Source organism: Salarias fasciatus, chromosome 10, assembly GCF_902148845.1.
Source record: "Salarias fasciatus chromosome 10, fSalaFa1.1, whole genome shotgun sequence".
NCBI classification, from domain to species: domain Eukaryota; kingdom Metazoa; phylum Chordata; class Actinopteri; order Blenniiformes; family Blenniidae; genus Salarias; species Salarias fasciatus.
In genome coordinates this window covers 11,511,628-11,528,324 of record NC_043754.1, presented here as the reverse complement: position 1 = coordinate 11,528,324, position 16,697 = coordinate 11,511,628, and the positions used below count along the sequence as shown (strand labels likewise).

The window sequence follows — 16,697 nt, the reverse complement described above, 5'->3', positions numbered from 1 at the left end:
TGATGGAAAAACACTTTATGAAACACACAATGAAGGAATGGAGAGCCTGAGTGTGTGAGGTTATGTCTTGTCGCCACAGATGCAGATGGGATTTTTGAACTTGGGGGGGGGGGTGTTAAACTGTCAGCAAAAGACTTGATAATTTTTTGTGTAATTTTGGCTTTAACTAGCACTTATGGGCCAATGATTTGGCTCGTGCCACCTGCGTGCATGCTTGTAGCTGACTGTCTGGGATATCACGTGTGTCATTGTTCACATTTCTGAGCTGAAAGGAGTCAAAAGCATTATGGCAGAAACTGTAAAATGGCACTTAGACATTGTTTTATTCAAACTAATTTTCCAAGCGTTAACTGACAGTATAACATTTTAAAATTTTTTTTTAATCCTTTATTGTCTTCATTTACAAGGTGCAATCGAGCCACAGTAAGAAATATGTTGCATCTTATCTTCACTTCTTTTATCATTCTGATTTAAGTGTTTCTTACATAAAATATATTCTTTGAAATTATCAAGATTTGTAAATATAAATTACAGACTGTGTCACTGCATAAAACATTAAAAGCGTCCATTAAATTAATTCATTATTTTTTTCTTCTTTTTTTCATCCAGTGTTGTCATGTACATCCCTCAAAACTGACTGAAAACATTTCTCCATCAACAGATGTCTGGCGCTAAAGTGCTGCTGTTCCTGCAGAGCCTGTCTCGGAGGAAGCCTCTGGAGCCTGACGGCGAAGTGTCAAACTTCCGGCGATGCCTGACCACCCTCGACCTGGTGGCTCTTGGGGTGGGCAGCACGCTGGGCGCCGGCGTCTATGTGCTTTCGGGAGAAGTGGCTCGAACTGTGGCCGGGCCGAGCATCATAATCTCTTTCTTGATAGCAGCCGTGGCCTCCATCTTTGCTGGACTGTGCTACGCTGAATTTGGAGCTCGTGTTCCCAAAACTGGCTCTGCCTATCTCTACAGCTATGTGACTGTGGGGGAGATATGGGCTTTTATCACTGGCTGGAACCTGCTGCTGTCTTATATTATAGGTAGCAGTACTGTCCTGTACATTTTTCATCTTCAGCTGTAACTTCAGTGTTTTGATATAAGGGACGTCTTTCTCTGTGTTTTAAAGGGACGTCAAGTGTTGCCCGGGCGTGGAGTGGGACCTTCGACGAGCTCATCGGAAGTGTCATTGCTAACTCTTTGGGCAAACAGGCTGCCATGAATTTACCTGGATTGGCTCCCTACCCAGATTTCTTTGCGGCTGGCCTCATAATACTTTTGGCTGGCAAGTCTCATTATATTAACCCCAACGAATGGGAAAGGACAAGGATGATTCTCAGTATATAAAAGTTGATAAAGTTGATAAATATCTGTAAGAAATTGTCATTTTTTTTGCAGCTATCACTATTTACATATTGTCTTTTTCAACTTTGTCTTTTGTGTGTTTCTTCACAGGGATTCTTGCATTTGGTGTTAAAGAGTCGGCCATTGTAAACAAAGTTTTCACAGCTGTTAACATCCTGGTATTGCTCTTTGTTATTCTCTCTGGATTCATAAAAGGGGACATAAACAACTGGTACACAGATGAAGATACTCTTCAAAATGGACATGAGTATGGACTCCTATATTGTTTGCGTGCGTTTGAAGTTAATCACGATAAACACAACGGTGTCTTTTTTTTGTTTTTTGTTTTTTTTACAACAGAAACTTTACCTCTTTGAATGACACCAACAGAATTGGAGCAGGGGGATTTTTCCCCTTCGGCTTTTCGGGTACATTAGCTGGAGCGGCCACTTGCTTTTATGCATTTGTTGGATTTGACTGCATTGCCACAACAGGTAAGCAAAGAAAATCAGGTAATTCCCTGTTACCTGTGTCAAAGTTAGTGGAAACCATCAACTGTGAAAGTTTGCAAAAGAGCAGAGGAAAAAGTGATCTGAGTGACTTTTGGTTTGGCAGATCATGAATATTTCCAAGCTCTCTGTAATATTTATGACGTGCATATGTTTGATGTTTTTACTTTTTTTATATATATATACACACAGTACTGTACAGTGCAAACACCACAGTGTGTTATATTTTTCTTCAGGAGAGGAGGTGAAGAACCCCCAGAAGTCAATCCCACTTGGGATCGTGGTATCCCTGCTCATCTGCTTCCTGGCTTATTTTGGTGTCTCTGCTGCTCTCACTCTTATGATGCCTTACTATTTGCTCAGCGTTAACAGCCCACTGCCGGTGGCTTTTACATACATCGGTTGGGGCCCTGCAAGGTATGCAGTGGCTGTGGGATCCCTGTGTGCACTTTCAACAAGGTATGAAACACAGCAAGCTTTTTGTAAATCCAACACTGACTGCAAATTCACTCTGGATCACTTTGATATACTTTCTTTCATTGGGAACGTTAATTTGTTTTATAAGCAGAAGCCTCTTATTGTCTTTGTCTAACGAGATGAGATGAGATGAACTATCTGAACTTTCCCCCCAGCCTGCTCGGATCAATGTTCCCGATGCCTCGTGTTCTCTTTGCCATGGCCAGAGATGGACTGCTCTTCAAAGCTCTCAGTAAACTGAGTGACAGGCAGAGTCCTGTCATAGCTACACTGGCTTCAGGAGTCGTGGCAGGTGAAACTGGAAACCCAGTCACATTAACCTGATGTCCTTTTCCTAAATTCCTGGTAGAATTTTCTAATATGTTACCGAAAGCAGTGTACCAAGGATATGATTGAACGATGTCTTTGCAGCTATCATGGCCCTGTTGTTTGACCTGAAGGTGCTGGTTGACATGATGTCAATTGGAACTCTCTTTGCCTACACACTTGTGGCCATATGTATTCTCATATTAAGGTACGATTCATAAGTATGCAAGAACATCTCTATCAATACCAATAAAAAACCGGAAACAGGGACACTATATTTGTTCATAGAAAAATAATTGATGGTGTACCAATCTACACAGCTCTGTTGTAGATCTGTTGAGATTTTTGCATCCTTAAAAATAAATTCTGTTTCCAACTAAGACTACAGTAAACTGATCTGAGCAACAAGACCATCCTATTTTGGATATGTACTGTACATTCAGATAATTAAAAGGATTTTAATGTGTGAAAGACGATTTTAACTACATTACAATCATTTTGAAAAAGTGCATGTTATAGACATACTCTACATGTTCTCTCACTTCCACAGATACCAAGCTGACCACAGTGATGATTCAAGTTTAAACACAGCTGAACCCTTCTCAGTTGGTGGATTGTTATTCCCTCCTTCCCAAGCCACCACAAGGACAGCTAAGAATGTATCTCTTTTAGCTGTTTTCATGAGTAAGGGATTTTGTCACAAACCCTTAATATACAGATGTTTTAAATTTATAATGTTTATTGAAAGTTGTGTTTGGAATCTTCCACAGTCTTGGTAGTGATCCTCCTAAGCGTCTTCATATCTGAGGCCATCGACTCCCTTCAGGCGCTTCAGTGGTGGAGTTTGCTTTGTGTGTCTGTTATAACACTGACACTTGTCCTCATTGCTGTGATCATCTGGAAACAACCCCAGAGTACGGCTACAGCTGCTTTTATGGTATGCCACATCAGTCTTATGTGCTGAGTGTGTAGATTTCCTGACTCAGTACAGCATAACACACCGCAAATAAAGCAAAGTAATGAATGTATTCTAATTCTACCTGTACTAAATCACTGAGTCAAGCATGATGGGTCTGTGCGTCAAAGGAAACACACTTTATGAAACAGACAATATGTAAAACATATTGTAAAATATATGAGCGCAATATATGATTTTTTTTTATGTGAAGATAGTGCATGCACAGATTATGGATTTGATCATATTCAGGATACATTGTAAATTATATTTAGAGTAGGAAAGCAGGGTGTGGCAGTAAGATTTATTTCACTATAGGCCTATTAGATGCAACTTTACCTTTAACTTTAACTTCTCCTTGACGTTATATGCCTGACAAGAAGTTTTTACTCTGCTTCTTATTATTAGGTTCCATTTGTGCCCTTGCTTCCTATTTTTAGCACCTTAGTCAACATCTACCTTATGGTTCAACTTGAATCAGACACCTGGATGCGCTATGCAGTATGGATGGCAGTAGGTATGTGAGCATTTTTACTGTGCAATAACAACAAAAGATGTGATTATGACAACAAACATTGTTTTCATCTGAAACAGGCTTAATCATCTACTTTGGCTATGGTGTCCAGCACAGTGTGCAGAAACAGAGGCTTGAAAATTCAAACAATCGAGTCAGCATCCACACCATCACCACTTCTCTGGATCAAAAAGATGAACTCGATCAAGATTTGAACGAACAAGTGATGTGACGCAGTGGGATAAATCATTTAAAGCTGTAAACATTTTCAAACTGAATAAGCATGTTTCAAATTTTCAATATCTCATAAATTCCCAATATTAAGAAATATGCTGTAGTCATAAACCCTGACTTTCAGTCATTATTGTTTGCTCTTTGACTGGTGAAATGGCATTTATTTATATCTTCACAACTGCTGCAGCAATGAGTCATATCGTATTTTTTACTTTGTCCTTTCTGGGCCTTCATTTGTGATTCCTCTCATGGTGTATTGTGCAGCAAGATGTTATTTAGATATAGTTTATCGTTCTTGTTTCTTGTAATGTCCAGACAATGTCACAGTATGTTTCACATTACTTATGCATTTATATGATGTCTTTTATTGTAGTTCATGTTTGCTGTATTTATGTTCTCTTGTGTTTTGTACCTCTGTTCTTGTGTGCTCACTCTCTGATTACCACTCAAGTGTTTCTACCTGTTTCTCATCAACACTTACCCAGGCTTTCAGCCTCTCCCACTGTCTTGTTAGTTTGCGTGTCATATTCCCATTTTATGTTCTATGTAGTTTTTTGAGTCATGACAACTTCTTGTTTGGACAGTCATCATCTTAAATAAATATTGCTTTTAGTTGGAAAATAGTTGTGTATTTTAGCCTTCAGTCAACCATCTGTGACAGTTATTATTTTACAGAATGTTGATCTAAATATTTTACAATGTCATTGCGTTGTCATATATGCCAAAAGCCAACAATAAGTTTAACGTGCAGAGGTGAATGTGTAAATATATTTAAGTCAGGAACTTTTCAACGCCAAGCTTGTTTGAGTCGGCCCAGTTTACTTGACGCACATCACGACTGGCCAATCAGGAAGCAGAAACTCGTGAGTTTCAGCCAATCCGGACGCAGGTCACTGTGAATTCCAGCTAATCGGCGGCTCGCTCTGCGCGAGACGCGCATTGTTCAAAAAATCAAGTCTGCGGGTGAAAACATCAGCTGAGGCTCAGAGCTGCGTTAACGTGGTCACAGGTAGCTGGACTCTGGATAGCAACTCAAAGTACTTAGCTTTTTCTTTCTTTTTGCCGTGAAGATTTACCAGTGAAGCGCGAGCTCCTCGCAGTTTCGGGGTAAGTTAAAGAAACTTTTTTTTTTTTAAGTCGTTCAACTCGAAACAGAAATCGTTATTCACGACAAAGCTGTTGGACATGAGCGCTCATAATAGAAGGGATAAATACACTCGGTCAAATCGTGTATGGAATTAAACTGACTGTCTTTATTAAGAGACTTGCACCATTGAAGCATTTTTCTATGTTTAGCGCATGTTTAATGGCGCCGTACCAAACAGTTTTGGGCACATTTAAATATTCGTTGTTTAATGAAACACTAACGTTTGCATTGTGTGAAAAGTGCAAAGTTGAGGCAGTTCTGATATTGTGCTGAAAATTATGTGGCTGTCCGGACCAAATAATATCTCCTTATTTGGTGAGCCTGGTTATCGTGTACTCCAGTTTTTCCTGTCTGCTCAGGCAGGTGCTGATTTATCTCCTTGTTTCAATCATATCTCAGTTTTTCTCAGGACACACCCTCATTTGAGCAAATGTACTTTTAACAAGAAGATGTCAGCATTTTCATATATTAAAAAAAAGATACTTTTTCACTGCAGTCTTCGATTATTTTTGACTGTTTTTCTTTATATTCAAACCAAAATTGCATTGCGCATGTGTTTGCTGACCCAAACGTTTTTTTTAAGTATGCTGTTATTACTTAATACTTATCCAGCGGTGTCTTCTTTGGAACAGGTAAGCATGGCGCTCTCGTTGTCCCCCTCCGGATGCCCCTTTGATGAAGAGGAGGAAGTGGGTGTGTTTGAGTCCACAGCAGCAGAGTACGGACTCCTGACCAGACCACGTCTGCCCGAGATCTCTGTTATTTCCCCCGGCCTCAACGTGCAACCCTCCTCTGAACCGGTGAGAGCAAACATCACTTTATTACACGGCTGTGTATATCTGGAGAGTTCATTCTCAGTCCTAATCATGACTGTGTCACTGATGTTTTGTGACGTTTGTGATCGATTTGTAGAAACGTGATGTTAAATCTGGAAGCGGTGACGAAAGGGCGATGGAGAAGGTGAAGGTCTTTCTGCGGATCCGTCCACTTACTGACAGAGAGAAAGAAGAGGGAGAAGAGCAGGTGCGCCATCAAGATCAATATCTAAGCCATCATGCTTGTTTTCTGTACTTTGAGCATACATGTGCTGAATATCAATTTTTCTTTTTAGGGATGTGTGGCTGTTCAAGATGAAGAGACTTTGATGCTCAAAGCACCAAAAGAGTCTCAGAACATGAGGACAGCAGAGAGAGGCATCACCCAAAGCATTCACAAGTTCAGCTTTTCAAAGGTAGACGAGTCTCTTGTTGACCAGTTCAGTTTAGATATTTAAGCAGTAGCCAGAGTAAAACTACAGCCCGTTGGAGAGAAATGGTTTGTTATTCTAACAAGCTAGAATCTCAAACAATTTTATGACTAGTCCTCTAATATTTTAGCCAATACTTGCAAATGTGTGTTTATCACAGCCAAGGAGAAATCGTTATCTATGGTTTATTGAAATATCGCCTCTCAGAGAATTTTTTTTTTCCTAAATATTTCTCAGATTTTTAGCCCTGAGACCACACAGCAGCAGTTTTATGAGAGCACAATGAAGAAGATGGTGAATGACGTGCTTCAAGGAGAAAACAGACTCCTCTACACTTACGGTGTCACCAATTCTGGAAAGACTTATACCATTCAGGGTGAGCATGAACTTCTCAACCAGCGACACTTGAACGCATCAGCTCGGCTTTGATTTTGTTATTTGCAAAAAATACATGCTTGAACTTTGCTTTGCAGGCTGCGGTCGAGAGGCGGGGCTCCTTCCTCGGGCTTTGTCATCGATGTTTAGGAAACTGCAGGGTCGTCTGTACGACTCTTTGGACCTGAAGCCTGTCATGTATCAGGATGTGAGACATCTGCAGCCCAGTGAGATCAGAGCAGAGGAAATCCGAAGAAACTCTCTGCTCAAAGAGGTGAACAGAACAGCATGTTTTTCCTTTTCTTTTAACCAATGAAAGATGCATATTTATTTTAGTACTGCAGTGTAGTCTCTCTTTTTTTTCAGACAATGATTAGTTTTTGAAATTCCACCAAAATGGATTCGCTTGACAGCGACAGAATGTGAAGATTTAGTATTTCGCTGAAGCTGGTTGGAGTTTTAAGTTAAAAAAAAAAAAAGAACCAAGAGACTGAATATGAAATGCTTGCCAGAAGGTAGCTAGAAGCTCAATTTCCCCCGAATAACAATGATTGAAGAATATGTCAATATTTAACAGATAACTTCCTCAGTTTTTGTCAGTTCTATTCTGTCTGTTTTGCAGCCTGGTCTTACAGACGTTTGAACTGTTGCTGCATTTGCTGATTTGAATAATCAAACCACACTAGTAGCAGACTCCGAGTAGCTGAAACGATGGTCACTATTTGTGTGTTACAGGACGAAAGCATGACTTCTCGACGTGTAGGAACCACAACGATCTGGGACAGCGGCATCGGTGGCCTCTCGGCGACGAGTAACGCCGCCACGCATCTCGAAGGTGAGGAAACCTGCAAACTGTCAAACTGGAAACAATTTTGCATTCAGGCCCGTCGAAGCTGGTGTCGGCAAACAATTCCTTTGTCGTTTCCATACTGGTGTTGTCATTTTTGTGGCAAATTTTAATGTGATCAATCAGATCTGTCAGTGAATGAATTGAGCAAGAGTGTGATATCAGTCAAAGCTCATTCATCATAAAAGTCTTGCCTCCCTCCTTCATGCCGTGTGGACCTGCCTCTGCAGACGCCGACAGTGTTTGTTTGGAGCCGGACAGCCTGTCGCACAGCCGAGGAGACGAGCTGGAGGAAGGCGTGCAGTTTTCCATCTGGGTGTCGTTTTACGAGATCTACAACGAGTTCCTGTATGACCTCCTGGACGCTTCGCCCTCGCTGCAGCCGCGAAAAAGAGTCACGCTGCGGCTCAGTGACGACAAGCACGGCAATCCATACGTCAAAGGTCATTCTCATTCCGTCTTATGTATTTAGTCGCCAGTAATTATCAATCCGAGTTTAGCGATGTTAGAATATGGAGGCCACTTTTGTTTTTTGTTGTTTTTAACAAACTATTTTGTGTCATCCTTGCTCTCTTCTGTTATTACAGACTTATGCTGGATCCAGGTCCGCAGTGCTGAGGAAGCGTGGCGGATTCTGAGGGCGGGACATCGAAACCAAAGCTTCGCCAGCACCCACCTCAACCAAAACTCCAGCCGCAGGTATGCAGAATATCAGAATAACAAATATGTTCAAGTCCTTTCCAGAGCTTCTCTCATCAGAAATGTGTTTCCTACACAGCCACAGCATATTCTCCATCCGTGTCCTTCACATTCGCCCCGAGGCAAATTCAGGAAAAGCCCAAGGCATCAGCGAGTAAGTTCACCCGCTCTTTCTCACAGTCCTTGTTCTTCACTCAGTCTTGATCGCATCGCAGTGACCTGACTTCACAAAATCAGTGAGTGACGGCACTGTCTTATTCTGCAGACTGACAGTTTGCGATCTGGCCGGATCTGAACGCTGCAAGGAGCAGCGCAGCGGTGAGAGGATGAAGGAGGCCACCAACATCAACACCTCCCTCCTGACTCTGGGACGCTGCATTGCTGCTCTGAGGCACAACCAGAACAAGTATGCTTCGCTTTTCTTTTTCCTGTTCCCAATATCAGTTATTTGTTTTTCACAGTTCCTTAATGAACAAAAAAAAAAAAAAAAAAAAACGTTCCTGATGTACAAGCAATGAAGATGAGAGGATCGAGCTCTTGGTCAAACGTGCCTCTTAAAGCGGTTTTGTTCATGAATCCACAGGTCGCGCCCCGCTCAGGTGGTGCCCTTCAGGGACAGCAAACTGACGCGCGTGCTGCAGGGTTTCTTCTGTGGACGAGGAATCTCTTGCATGGTGGTCAACATCAACCCGTGTGCCTCCATCTACGACGAGACCCTGCAGGCCCTCAAGTTCTCTGCTATCGCTACACAAGTAAGAGTCGGTCGTTAGCAGCCTGAACGGTTTTTGAGCGGCCACCTTGGCTTTGCCTCTCAAGGTGACAACAACTAATGGGGGAAATTTTAAATGTGCCATCTGTTTCTTTTAGCTTGTTCACGGCCCGTCCACAAAGACCAGAGTGGCGTACATCCTGTCTCTCCTCCGGGAGCCCGCCGCTCGCAGTAATGACAGTACGCTGATGGAGGACGACGAGGATGAGAGTGACATTGAAGATGGAGACACTACCATGCTGAACACTGAGGTAATGTCCTCCGCTTCTGGGCTGGGCTGTTTTCAAATGAACAGATGTTCTGACTTTTAACATCAGAGCAAGTATATCAAATAATGAAGGCGTGAACCATTTGTCTAATAGCAGAATACTGTGATTTCAGGCTTTGCTCCAGGCTATCGACGTGCTGAAGAGAGAGGTGCGCCGCCAGAGGGAAGAGAAAGAGGTCCTCGAGGCGAACATGAGAGAGCAGGTGGTCTCTGAGATGATGGAGGTCATCAATGGAATGCAAGATGGCTTCAGGTGTGCAAATCAAATTCTCCCTATTCGTGTTTAAGATAGAAACCTAGACGTTCCCACTTTTTTACAATGGAAAGCACATAAAAAGAGAACACTTATTCCTCTTGGGTTGGGTGTTTGTTATGCAGAGCGGAGAAATGTTCTGCTCACGCTGAGGACGGGTACTAAACCCTGGTGTTTTGTCACTCTGCAGTGAGACCTTGGAGACCCAGCAGGCTCTAATCGAAGAACGCTACGAGGACAAGATAACTAATCTGCAAAAGCATCTGAAGAAATTCTACAGCCAGGAGCTGAAGGTCAGAGTCTGCCGTCAGCCCCGGGTTTCACTGAAGGCGCTATCGCTCTCATCTCTTGCTCAGTTTAATAACATCAATCCCAAAAGTCTGGCATTCAGATTTATGTGCTGTGAATCCTCAGCGCGCTCTCTTTTCATATTTTCTCTCAGGAGCGAGATCAGCAGATTGAGGCTTTGTCTGCCGATCTTGAAAAAATGAAGAAAGGTGACACTGTCGCGGCAGCGGTGCCGCCGCCGCCGGGAGACCCAGAGGCCCCCCGCCGCTCGCAGCGTCTCACGTCTCAAAGCGAGCTGGGCAGACTGCGTGCCGAACTGGAGCAGTGCCGCGCCGAGCTGCTCGCCAAGACGCAGGGTAACGGTCTCACTCGGACACGGCTGCTCTGAACGTGTGTGTGTGTGTGTGTGTGAGGCTGAAGTTCACCCTCTCCTGTTTGGCCCCGCAGAGCTGACGAAGCTGAAGGAGCAGCTGGTGGTCCCCGGCTCCACCGGCACGATGACCGCCGCTGCCGACCGCAAGCTGGAGGAGGGTCAGCGGGTCAGTGGCCGCCGCACCGCGGGCAAGGCGCCGCATGCGATCCAAAACCACAAACTCACTCCGATCATCTTCCGGCTTTTCGACAGAACCTGCGTCAGCTGCGCGCCGACCTGCAGAGGCTCGGCCTCGACCTGCAGTCCGGGGAGCGAGCCTGCTGTCGCAACACCGGAGCCGAGAAGCTGCGTCAAGCTTTAATGGCTGCAGATGAAACACTGGCAAAACAGGTAAAGACATGTATTAACAGTAGAAACTGTAACTGTCGTATTTATTTAGGGTTTTTTTTTTTAAGCTTGGCCCTATTTTAAGACATTTAAGTCGGCAGTTCCCAACCTAGAGTGGGGAGGGCTTCATATATACTGATGAAGAAAAGTAATTTTAAAATTCATGAAGTTTTGTGTGTAAAAAAATTCTCATTTTACAATATTCTGTTTTCTCCTCCTTAACTCTGTTCTTAACACTCTCGATTGCACAGCCAGCTTCTAACCAGCGTGTGTGATCACCTCCGCTCCAGCATGTTGGAGCGGACGCGCTCGGCCTCACTCACCCTCCGCCGCTCTAACCCTGTCCACTCACTTCTTCTCAGGACCAGATCCTGCTGGAGCTCCAGAACGGCCTCACGCTGGTCAAAGCCGACCTGCGGAGAAAGGCCGAGACCCTGGCCCAGGCGCAGGCCGTCCGCCTTCAGCTGCCCCCGTGTGGCCTCGCCACCACCGCCACGCCGGGCTCCTGCAAGAAGAGGGGCTGCGGGGCGGCGACGCCGTCCGACGCTGAAAACCGGCCCCCCAACAAGCGGCCCTTCTTCCAGTCCCTGTTCCCGGCTCGCACTCCGACACAGAAGTACAGCACACGCGCCGCCGAGGAGGCGAACCTCACTCCGTACTCACAGATCCTACGGTCCCGGCAGCACTCGCCGCCTCCTCGCAGCCCAGTGATCACTCGTGGTCTCCGGGGGAAACGCTGAGCTGCGCGGATCCAGACCAGAGTATGCAAAACAAAGATCAAACTGCTGAGCTTTATATTTGTCTTTTATACATGGTGTTTGTCTTTTTTTTCCAGTAACCTTACGCTTCACCAGTTTTTACGTGCTTTTAAGAGTTATTGCAAGTGTGTGAATAGCTATATTGGGAAAAACTGCATGTTTGGAATCAGCCCTCTGCAACTTCCTCACAAGTCTTTACTGTAAATGTTTTTTTCACACAAATCTGATCCGACAATTTTCTTTTCTTTTTTTACTTTATTAAACTTCAAAAACAGCCAGTTTGTATGTGTTATTCCTGTTTGACTGCTCATCTGCACTGTTTGCTTTTAACATTCACCTCACATCGTCTGAGTGAAATCACAGGACTCCAATACTGCATGTGAATGGGAAATATCCCCTTTTATTACAAAAGCCTTCAAACACAACTTGTCATAACACAAAAACGAACAGAGATAAGTCACGTAGATCCAAACTCATGTCAGGAGGATTCCGAATATAAATCGTTCATTTTAAGACCAGAGAGAGAGAGAGAGCGGGCGGTCAGGGTGTGAAGGAGATGAGATTGAGGGGAGACACTCTCCTCACTGGGGTGTTGTTGGAGAGCGGCGCGAACAGATCAGCTGATGGCGTCTCGATCTGATCCCGGACCTGTGAGATCTGCCTCAGCAGAGCTTTTCCTTCCTCGCGGGCCTGCGGAGCGACCACAAAACACCAATTAGTCCCTCCAGTGAGCACCGCAGCTGCTTAAACAGTGTCTGAATAATAAACAGACGCTCACATCATTGTAGTCGCAACACCGCTGGGCGCAGAGGGACGCTTCGTCGTACAGCTTGTTCTTGAAGTAGTACTGACCCAGGTACCGCAGGGCCGTGCTCACCTCGGCGTGCTCCAGTTGTTCCTGACAGCAGAAGGTTTAGTGAGTGACACACAACTGAGGGTCAACATTGGCCATTAATTTAGGAAAGTCATAGTCAACATGATTTTTCTTTCTTGCCGAAATCCTCTGATGCTGGCCACCTCTGGTTAAATTAATTTTAAGAAGACGCTGATATGTTACTATCAATAATACCATCTTTGTACAGTAGGTGGCAGTCGTGAGTCGAGATCAGTTTGACTTCAATTCAGATCTTGAATTTCTTTAAGAACTTTTGTTTTGTTACTAATTGCCAAGAATTTCAACTTTTTGCTGTTTTTAGTTTTCAGTCAGTCAGTTGCTTTTAGCAGAGAACAAATCTTACCCCACAGGAGAAAATGTCTTGACTGTAAAGCATGTAACACTGGGCGGCATCGTCGGACTCGTTCAGCTGTTCGTGGAGTCTGTCAGAAGCAAAACATTTCACATTTAACCTTTCTGACCAAAAAAAAACAACACACACACAAGCCAAAGATGAAGTGATGAAGACTCACTTTGCTAATTTGAGTAGAGCCATCTTTTCCACGTCTCCCACCGAGTACGCCCTCCAGTAACACTGCAACACAATGAATCACGAGAAGATTTAATACAAAATCAAGCCAGGAAACTCTGGGGAGTTATCAGTGATGCCACCAACTGCTGTAAACGTGCACCTTTTTGGCCTCAACTTGCTGCGACAGTTTTTCGTAGCTTTCGCCCAGTGCCACCAACATGCGAGAGTCATTGGGTCTAAAAATATCAACAGGTAACCGATTAAAACTTCAAACATTTTCCCCACATAAATGTGTTTTTAGGAGTCAAAGCCATACCGGAGCTGATGAGCCTTTCGATAATAGTACAAACAGTAAAACGGCATCTTGAGGATTTCATACGTCTGACCCAAACCGTACCAGGCCCGGTAGTCCCGCTTGTTCACCTCGATGGCGTGCCTGAAGGAGACACGAGAAATATAAGAACGCGCAGAAACGCAGGCGGGAAGCCGCTGGAACAAACGCCCGACCTGTAGGCCTGGATGGCAGCCGATGTGTTTTTCATTTCCATGTACTCGTGGCCCATGAGGGTCCAGGCTCCGAGGCAGCGGGGGTTCAGCTTGAGGGCCCGCTGGAAGTACAGAGCCGCCTTCTCATGTTGAGAGCGTAAGCTGTAATAGTTGCCTGTGGACGAGGCGAGCAATTTACACAGCCGAGTTCAGATAAAACCTTGTTTTAAACAGGTGACGACTTTTGACTAAATTATCAAGATGGAAACCCCAAAAGTGATACAGACATAAAAACATTCTTGACTCCTGTTATACACAGTAGAACGATGACATGTGGTTAGATAAGTCGTTACCAATGACGCAGCAGGTCTCCACCCTGTACTTGTCGATCTCTACCAGGTTGTGGGCCAAGTAGCTCAATTCTGGCTTCATGCTCTGTAAAAACAGAATTCACCATTTCTTAGATGACAATCATTTTAACAATTAAATAAAATATAGAAGATTTTTTTGTCACACTCGTGTATGTTTGTGGTAAACTTACTTTGACATACAACAGGTTTGAGAACGTGTCCATGTTGTCGATGCGATACGGATCCTGCACTCTCAGCTCATTAAACAAAGCCAGTGCTTGGTCAATGTCTGAAATGCAGAAAAGCGGTGGTATAAACCCGATCACGCTCACACGAGATCCACCCTACTAATGAACGCTTATGGAGAGATTTAAAAAAATAATAATAAATAAACGGAAAATCAACCTCGGATGTTGTGGTAAGCCACAGCAATCTGTGAGATGATGTAGGTGCTCTTGGAGAAGCCGGCCTTGATGAGGCTCTCGTATTTCTGCAGCGCTTCTTTGATCATCTGCAGCTCTGTGTACATGTGGGCCTTAAAGAAGTCTTTAATCCAGCAGTCTGGAAGAGACAGCGACTTCAGCTGAGGAAAAAAGAAACAATAAATAAGCTTTAAAATACAAGGATGTTCTTGGCTCTACTCCAAAACACTTATCTTATCTGGATCTTAAAGACTGGCTAAACCACATTCTCTACAACATGCTCACTGTTTCCTTGTGTAGTTGAAGGGTTTCTTACCATTTCAATACTGGTGACAAGGTTACTGAGCTCCAGCCACGCGCCCCAGTGGAGGGGAAGTGCATGAATCGCTTCTACAAACACGTCCACTGCCTCCTTCAGCAGATCCAGCTTTCGTAGAACCACTCCATACCTGCGTTTTCACACACGAATAAGATATACAACTCAAGATCAAACTATGTGACATCTCTATATACAGAAATGTAAGTGTGTGTTCATGCTGAGGGAGAAGTTCTCACAGGTAAAGAGTGAAGCTGTCCAACTCTCCTGCAGTGTGCTTCTTACTGAGCTCCACCCTCAGCTCCCGCAAAGCCTCGTTACGAACCTGCCCTTTCTCCAGAGGACCTGGAATTACACGAGGGGGGGAAAAAAACATGAAAATCCAGTGGTAAATAGTAATGAAACTCAAATCTTTTTTTGTCTTTGTCAGACAAGTCCTCACCCAGGCTGTCCACCGTCTCATCGTCTTTCTTCTTCTCACCCGACTGAAAAGAAATAAGGATATTTTTTCCAAATCTTTCATTAAGAAATTAAACTGACTGTCTGTGGGCAGATCAGGTATATTAAACTCTTACCAGATAGCGTGAGTACATGTAGAGGAAATAAGCTTTCTGACTGCAGCAGCCTTTTAAAAAGTAAGCAGCACGGTCATACTCCTTCAGGTCAAAGTAGGATTTGGCCAGTGTAAGTGCATCCAAATCATGTGCATCCTCCTGTGTTTGGACAAGGACAATCAGAAACGTTTTTCAGCTCCATTCCACACAACCATAGAGTCTCTTTCATTGCAGTCACAGTATTACACTCAAACACACAACTAACATTCATTTGAAAAACTTTAAAAAAAGAAGAAATTGGCAATAAAACATGAAATTCACGTTATCTTATATTTGCATTGTCTCAAATAGATTATCTTGTCTTCCACTGTTTTTGCTCGTCTTGACTGACAACTGTTAAAAGTGGAATGGATCATTTCTATCTCCGATGATATTCTGTCTCTTAAATAAACCAAGATAAGATCCTCAACACCATCAGGTGCAGCAGTGTACAGACCTCTGTGAAAGGCGGTGATGGTGGCAACTCATCCTTGGGGAGAGGATCCAAAGCAAATGCCAGCTCAGAAGCCCTGAAATGTAAAATAATGTAAACATACAGCTAAATTAGACCGTTTTCTTCGTTTTCTAACTAGGTTTTCCCTATACAGGAGCTATTAACAAGCTTTAAACTCAGCACAGCTTTCATGAACACTGAATTTACAATCTGTGTCTTTATTTATCCAGTGACGTGTCAATATAAAGCTAAACTGGTGCCACAGCGTCACGTTACTTGTTGTTATTAATGCTAACGCTGCTAGCAGGTAACTCGGCGCTAATCGCCCGTTACCGTGTTTCCGGAGCGGTGAAGTGAGTCTGTTAGCGGCGTGTGGAGGAGTGTCAGTCTCACCACTTGGCGCTGTGCAGGAGTCCTCTTTCTTTACAAAGAGAAATCACGGATATGAGCTGTTTCTTGATCTGCACCAGGTCCCCAAACTCTCCACACAGAGCCGCCATTTTCATATTTGACCTGCAGGACGCTCATTGGTGGCGATACAACTTCTTCTTCTTCTTCCGTGAGCTTTTACGGCAGCTTGCATCCCGTTGGTTGCATTACCGCCATCTGCTGGTGATGAATACAACTTCCGGTTCCTCTTCACGTTTTCCCTCCAGAGTTTATTTTATTTTATTCTATTCTATTTTATTTTATTTTATTTTATGCTCTAATTTAAGGTCAAATTTTAAAATTGAACATTTAGAACATTGCATGCCGTATGTATGTTCATTTGTGTATTGCTGTCTATAAGGAAGTTTCGGTGTACTTGCATAACAGTAGGTCAAACTCTGGAACTCATTTGAAAAAAAAGAAAGAAAGAAAAGAAACCATACATAGAATATATGATGCTTAAAATATTTCTTATTTTACCTAAATGTAACTTTCAAAGGACAT

The 16,697-nt window shown here is 43.6% G+C and overlaps 3 protein-coding genes across 4 annotated transcripts; 2 read left to right on the top strand and 1 right to left on the bottom strand.

Moving 5' to 3' along the window:
• Positions 1-661: 661 nt before the first annotated feature.
• Positions 662-4,325, top strand: LOC115395691 (cationic amino acid transporter 2). The gene is made up of 11 exons (XM_030101324.1): positions 662-1,031; positions 1,118-1,273; positions 1,444-1,600; positions 1,693-1,826; positions 2,078-2,300; positions 2,474-2,610; positions 2,730-2,832; positions 3,175-3,308; positions 3,395-3,561; positions 3,988-4,096; positions 4,174-4,325. The coding sequence occupies exons 1-11, from the start codon at positions 662-664 to the stop codon at positions 4,323-4,325; spliced, it is 1,842 nt and encodes a 613-aa protein (XP_029957184.1).
• A 976-nt stretch (positions 4,326-5,301) lies between these two features.
• Positions 5,302-12,009, top strand: kif20a (kinesin family member 20A). 2 transcript variants are annotated; one of them, XM_030101127.1, is made up of 19 exons: positions 5,302-5,434; positions 6,107-6,274; positions 6,387-6,497; positions 6,586-6,705; positions 6,958-7,096; positions 7,194-7,369; positions 7,831-7,930; positions 8,173-8,385; positions 8,530-8,641; positions 8,721-8,795; positions 8,907-9,047; positions 9,225-9,393; positions 9,509-9,661; positions 9,792-9,931; positions 10,122-10,224; positions 10,374-10,575; positions 10,667-10,758; positions 10,845-10,982; positions 11,342-12,009. In XM_030101127.1, the coding sequence occupies exons 2-19, from the start codon at positions 6,113-6,115 to the stop codon at positions 11,717-11,719; spliced, it is 2,724 nt and encodes a 907-aa protein (XP_029956987.1). In that variant the 5' UTR covers positions 5,302-5,434; positions 6,107-6,112; the 3' UTR covers positions 11,720-12,009. The 2 variants fall into 2 exon arrangements, with proteins under 2 accessions (XP_029956987.1, XP_029956986.1); XM_030101126.1 differs by lacking the exon at positions 5,302-5,434 and having other exon boundaries at positions 5,912-6,274.
• An 89-nt stretch (positions 12,010-12,098) lies between these two features.
• cdc23 (CDC23 (cell division cycle 23, yeast, homolog)) lies at positions 12,099-16,293 on the bottom strand. Its single transcript, XM_030101128.1, has 16 exons — positions 16,158-16,293; positions 15,768-15,840; positions 15,293-15,430; positions 15,160-15,202; positions 14,957-15,062; positions 14,718-14,850; positions 14,385-14,562; positions 14,171-14,268; positions 13,983-14,064; positions 13,651-13,804; positions 13,460-13,579; positions 13,304-13,379; positions 13,145-13,206; positions 12,976-13,054; positions 12,516-12,635; positions 12,099-12,427 (listed from the first exon to the last, which is right to left on the bottom strand). The coding sequence occupies exons 1-16, from the start codon at positions 16,268-16,270 to the stop codon at positions 12,278-12,280; spliced, it is 1,725 nt and encodes a 574-aa protein (XP_029956988.1). The 5' UTR covers positions 16,271-16,293; the 3' UTR covers positions 12,099-12,277.
• Between the last annotated feature and the right edge of the window lie 404 nt (positions 16,294-16,697).

Coding starts and splice junctions, on each gene's coding strand:
- cdc23 (XM_030101128.1), bottom strand. CDS start 16,270: ATGAAAATGGCGGCTCTGTGTGGAGAGTTTGGGGACCTGGTGCAGATC. Junction 13,805..13,982: donor GGAGACCTGCTGCGTCATTG/GTAACGACTTAT, acceptor CCTCGTCCACAG/GCAACTATTACAGCTTACGC. Junction 12,428..12,515: donor GGTGTTGCGACTACAATGAT/GTGAGCGTCTGT, acceptor GTCGCTCCGCAG/GCCCGCGAGGAAGGAAAAGC.
- kif20a (XM_030101126.1), top strand. CDS start 5,924: ATGTCAGCATTTTCATATATTAAAAAAAAGATACTTTTTCACTGCAGT. Junction 9,048..9,224: donor CTGAGGCACAACCAGAACAA/GTATGCTTCGCT, acceptor ATGAATCCACAG/GTCGCGCCCCGCTCAGGTGG. Junction 10,759..10,844: donor AGCTGGAGGAGGGTCAGCGG/GTCAGTGGCCGC, acceptor GCTTTTCGACAG/AACCTGCGTCAGCTGCGCGC.
- LOC115395691 (XM_030101324.1), top strand. CDS start 662: ATGTCTGGCGCTAAAGTGCTGCTGTTCCTGCAGAGCCTGTCTCGGAGG. Junction 2,833..3,174: donor ATATGTATTCTCATATTAAG/GTACGATTCATA, acceptor TCACTTCCACAG/ATACCAAGCTGACCACAGTG. Junction 3,309..3,394: donor TCTTTTAGCTGTTTTCATGA/GTAAGGGATTTT, acceptor AATCTTCCACAG/TCTTGGTAGTGATCCTCCTA.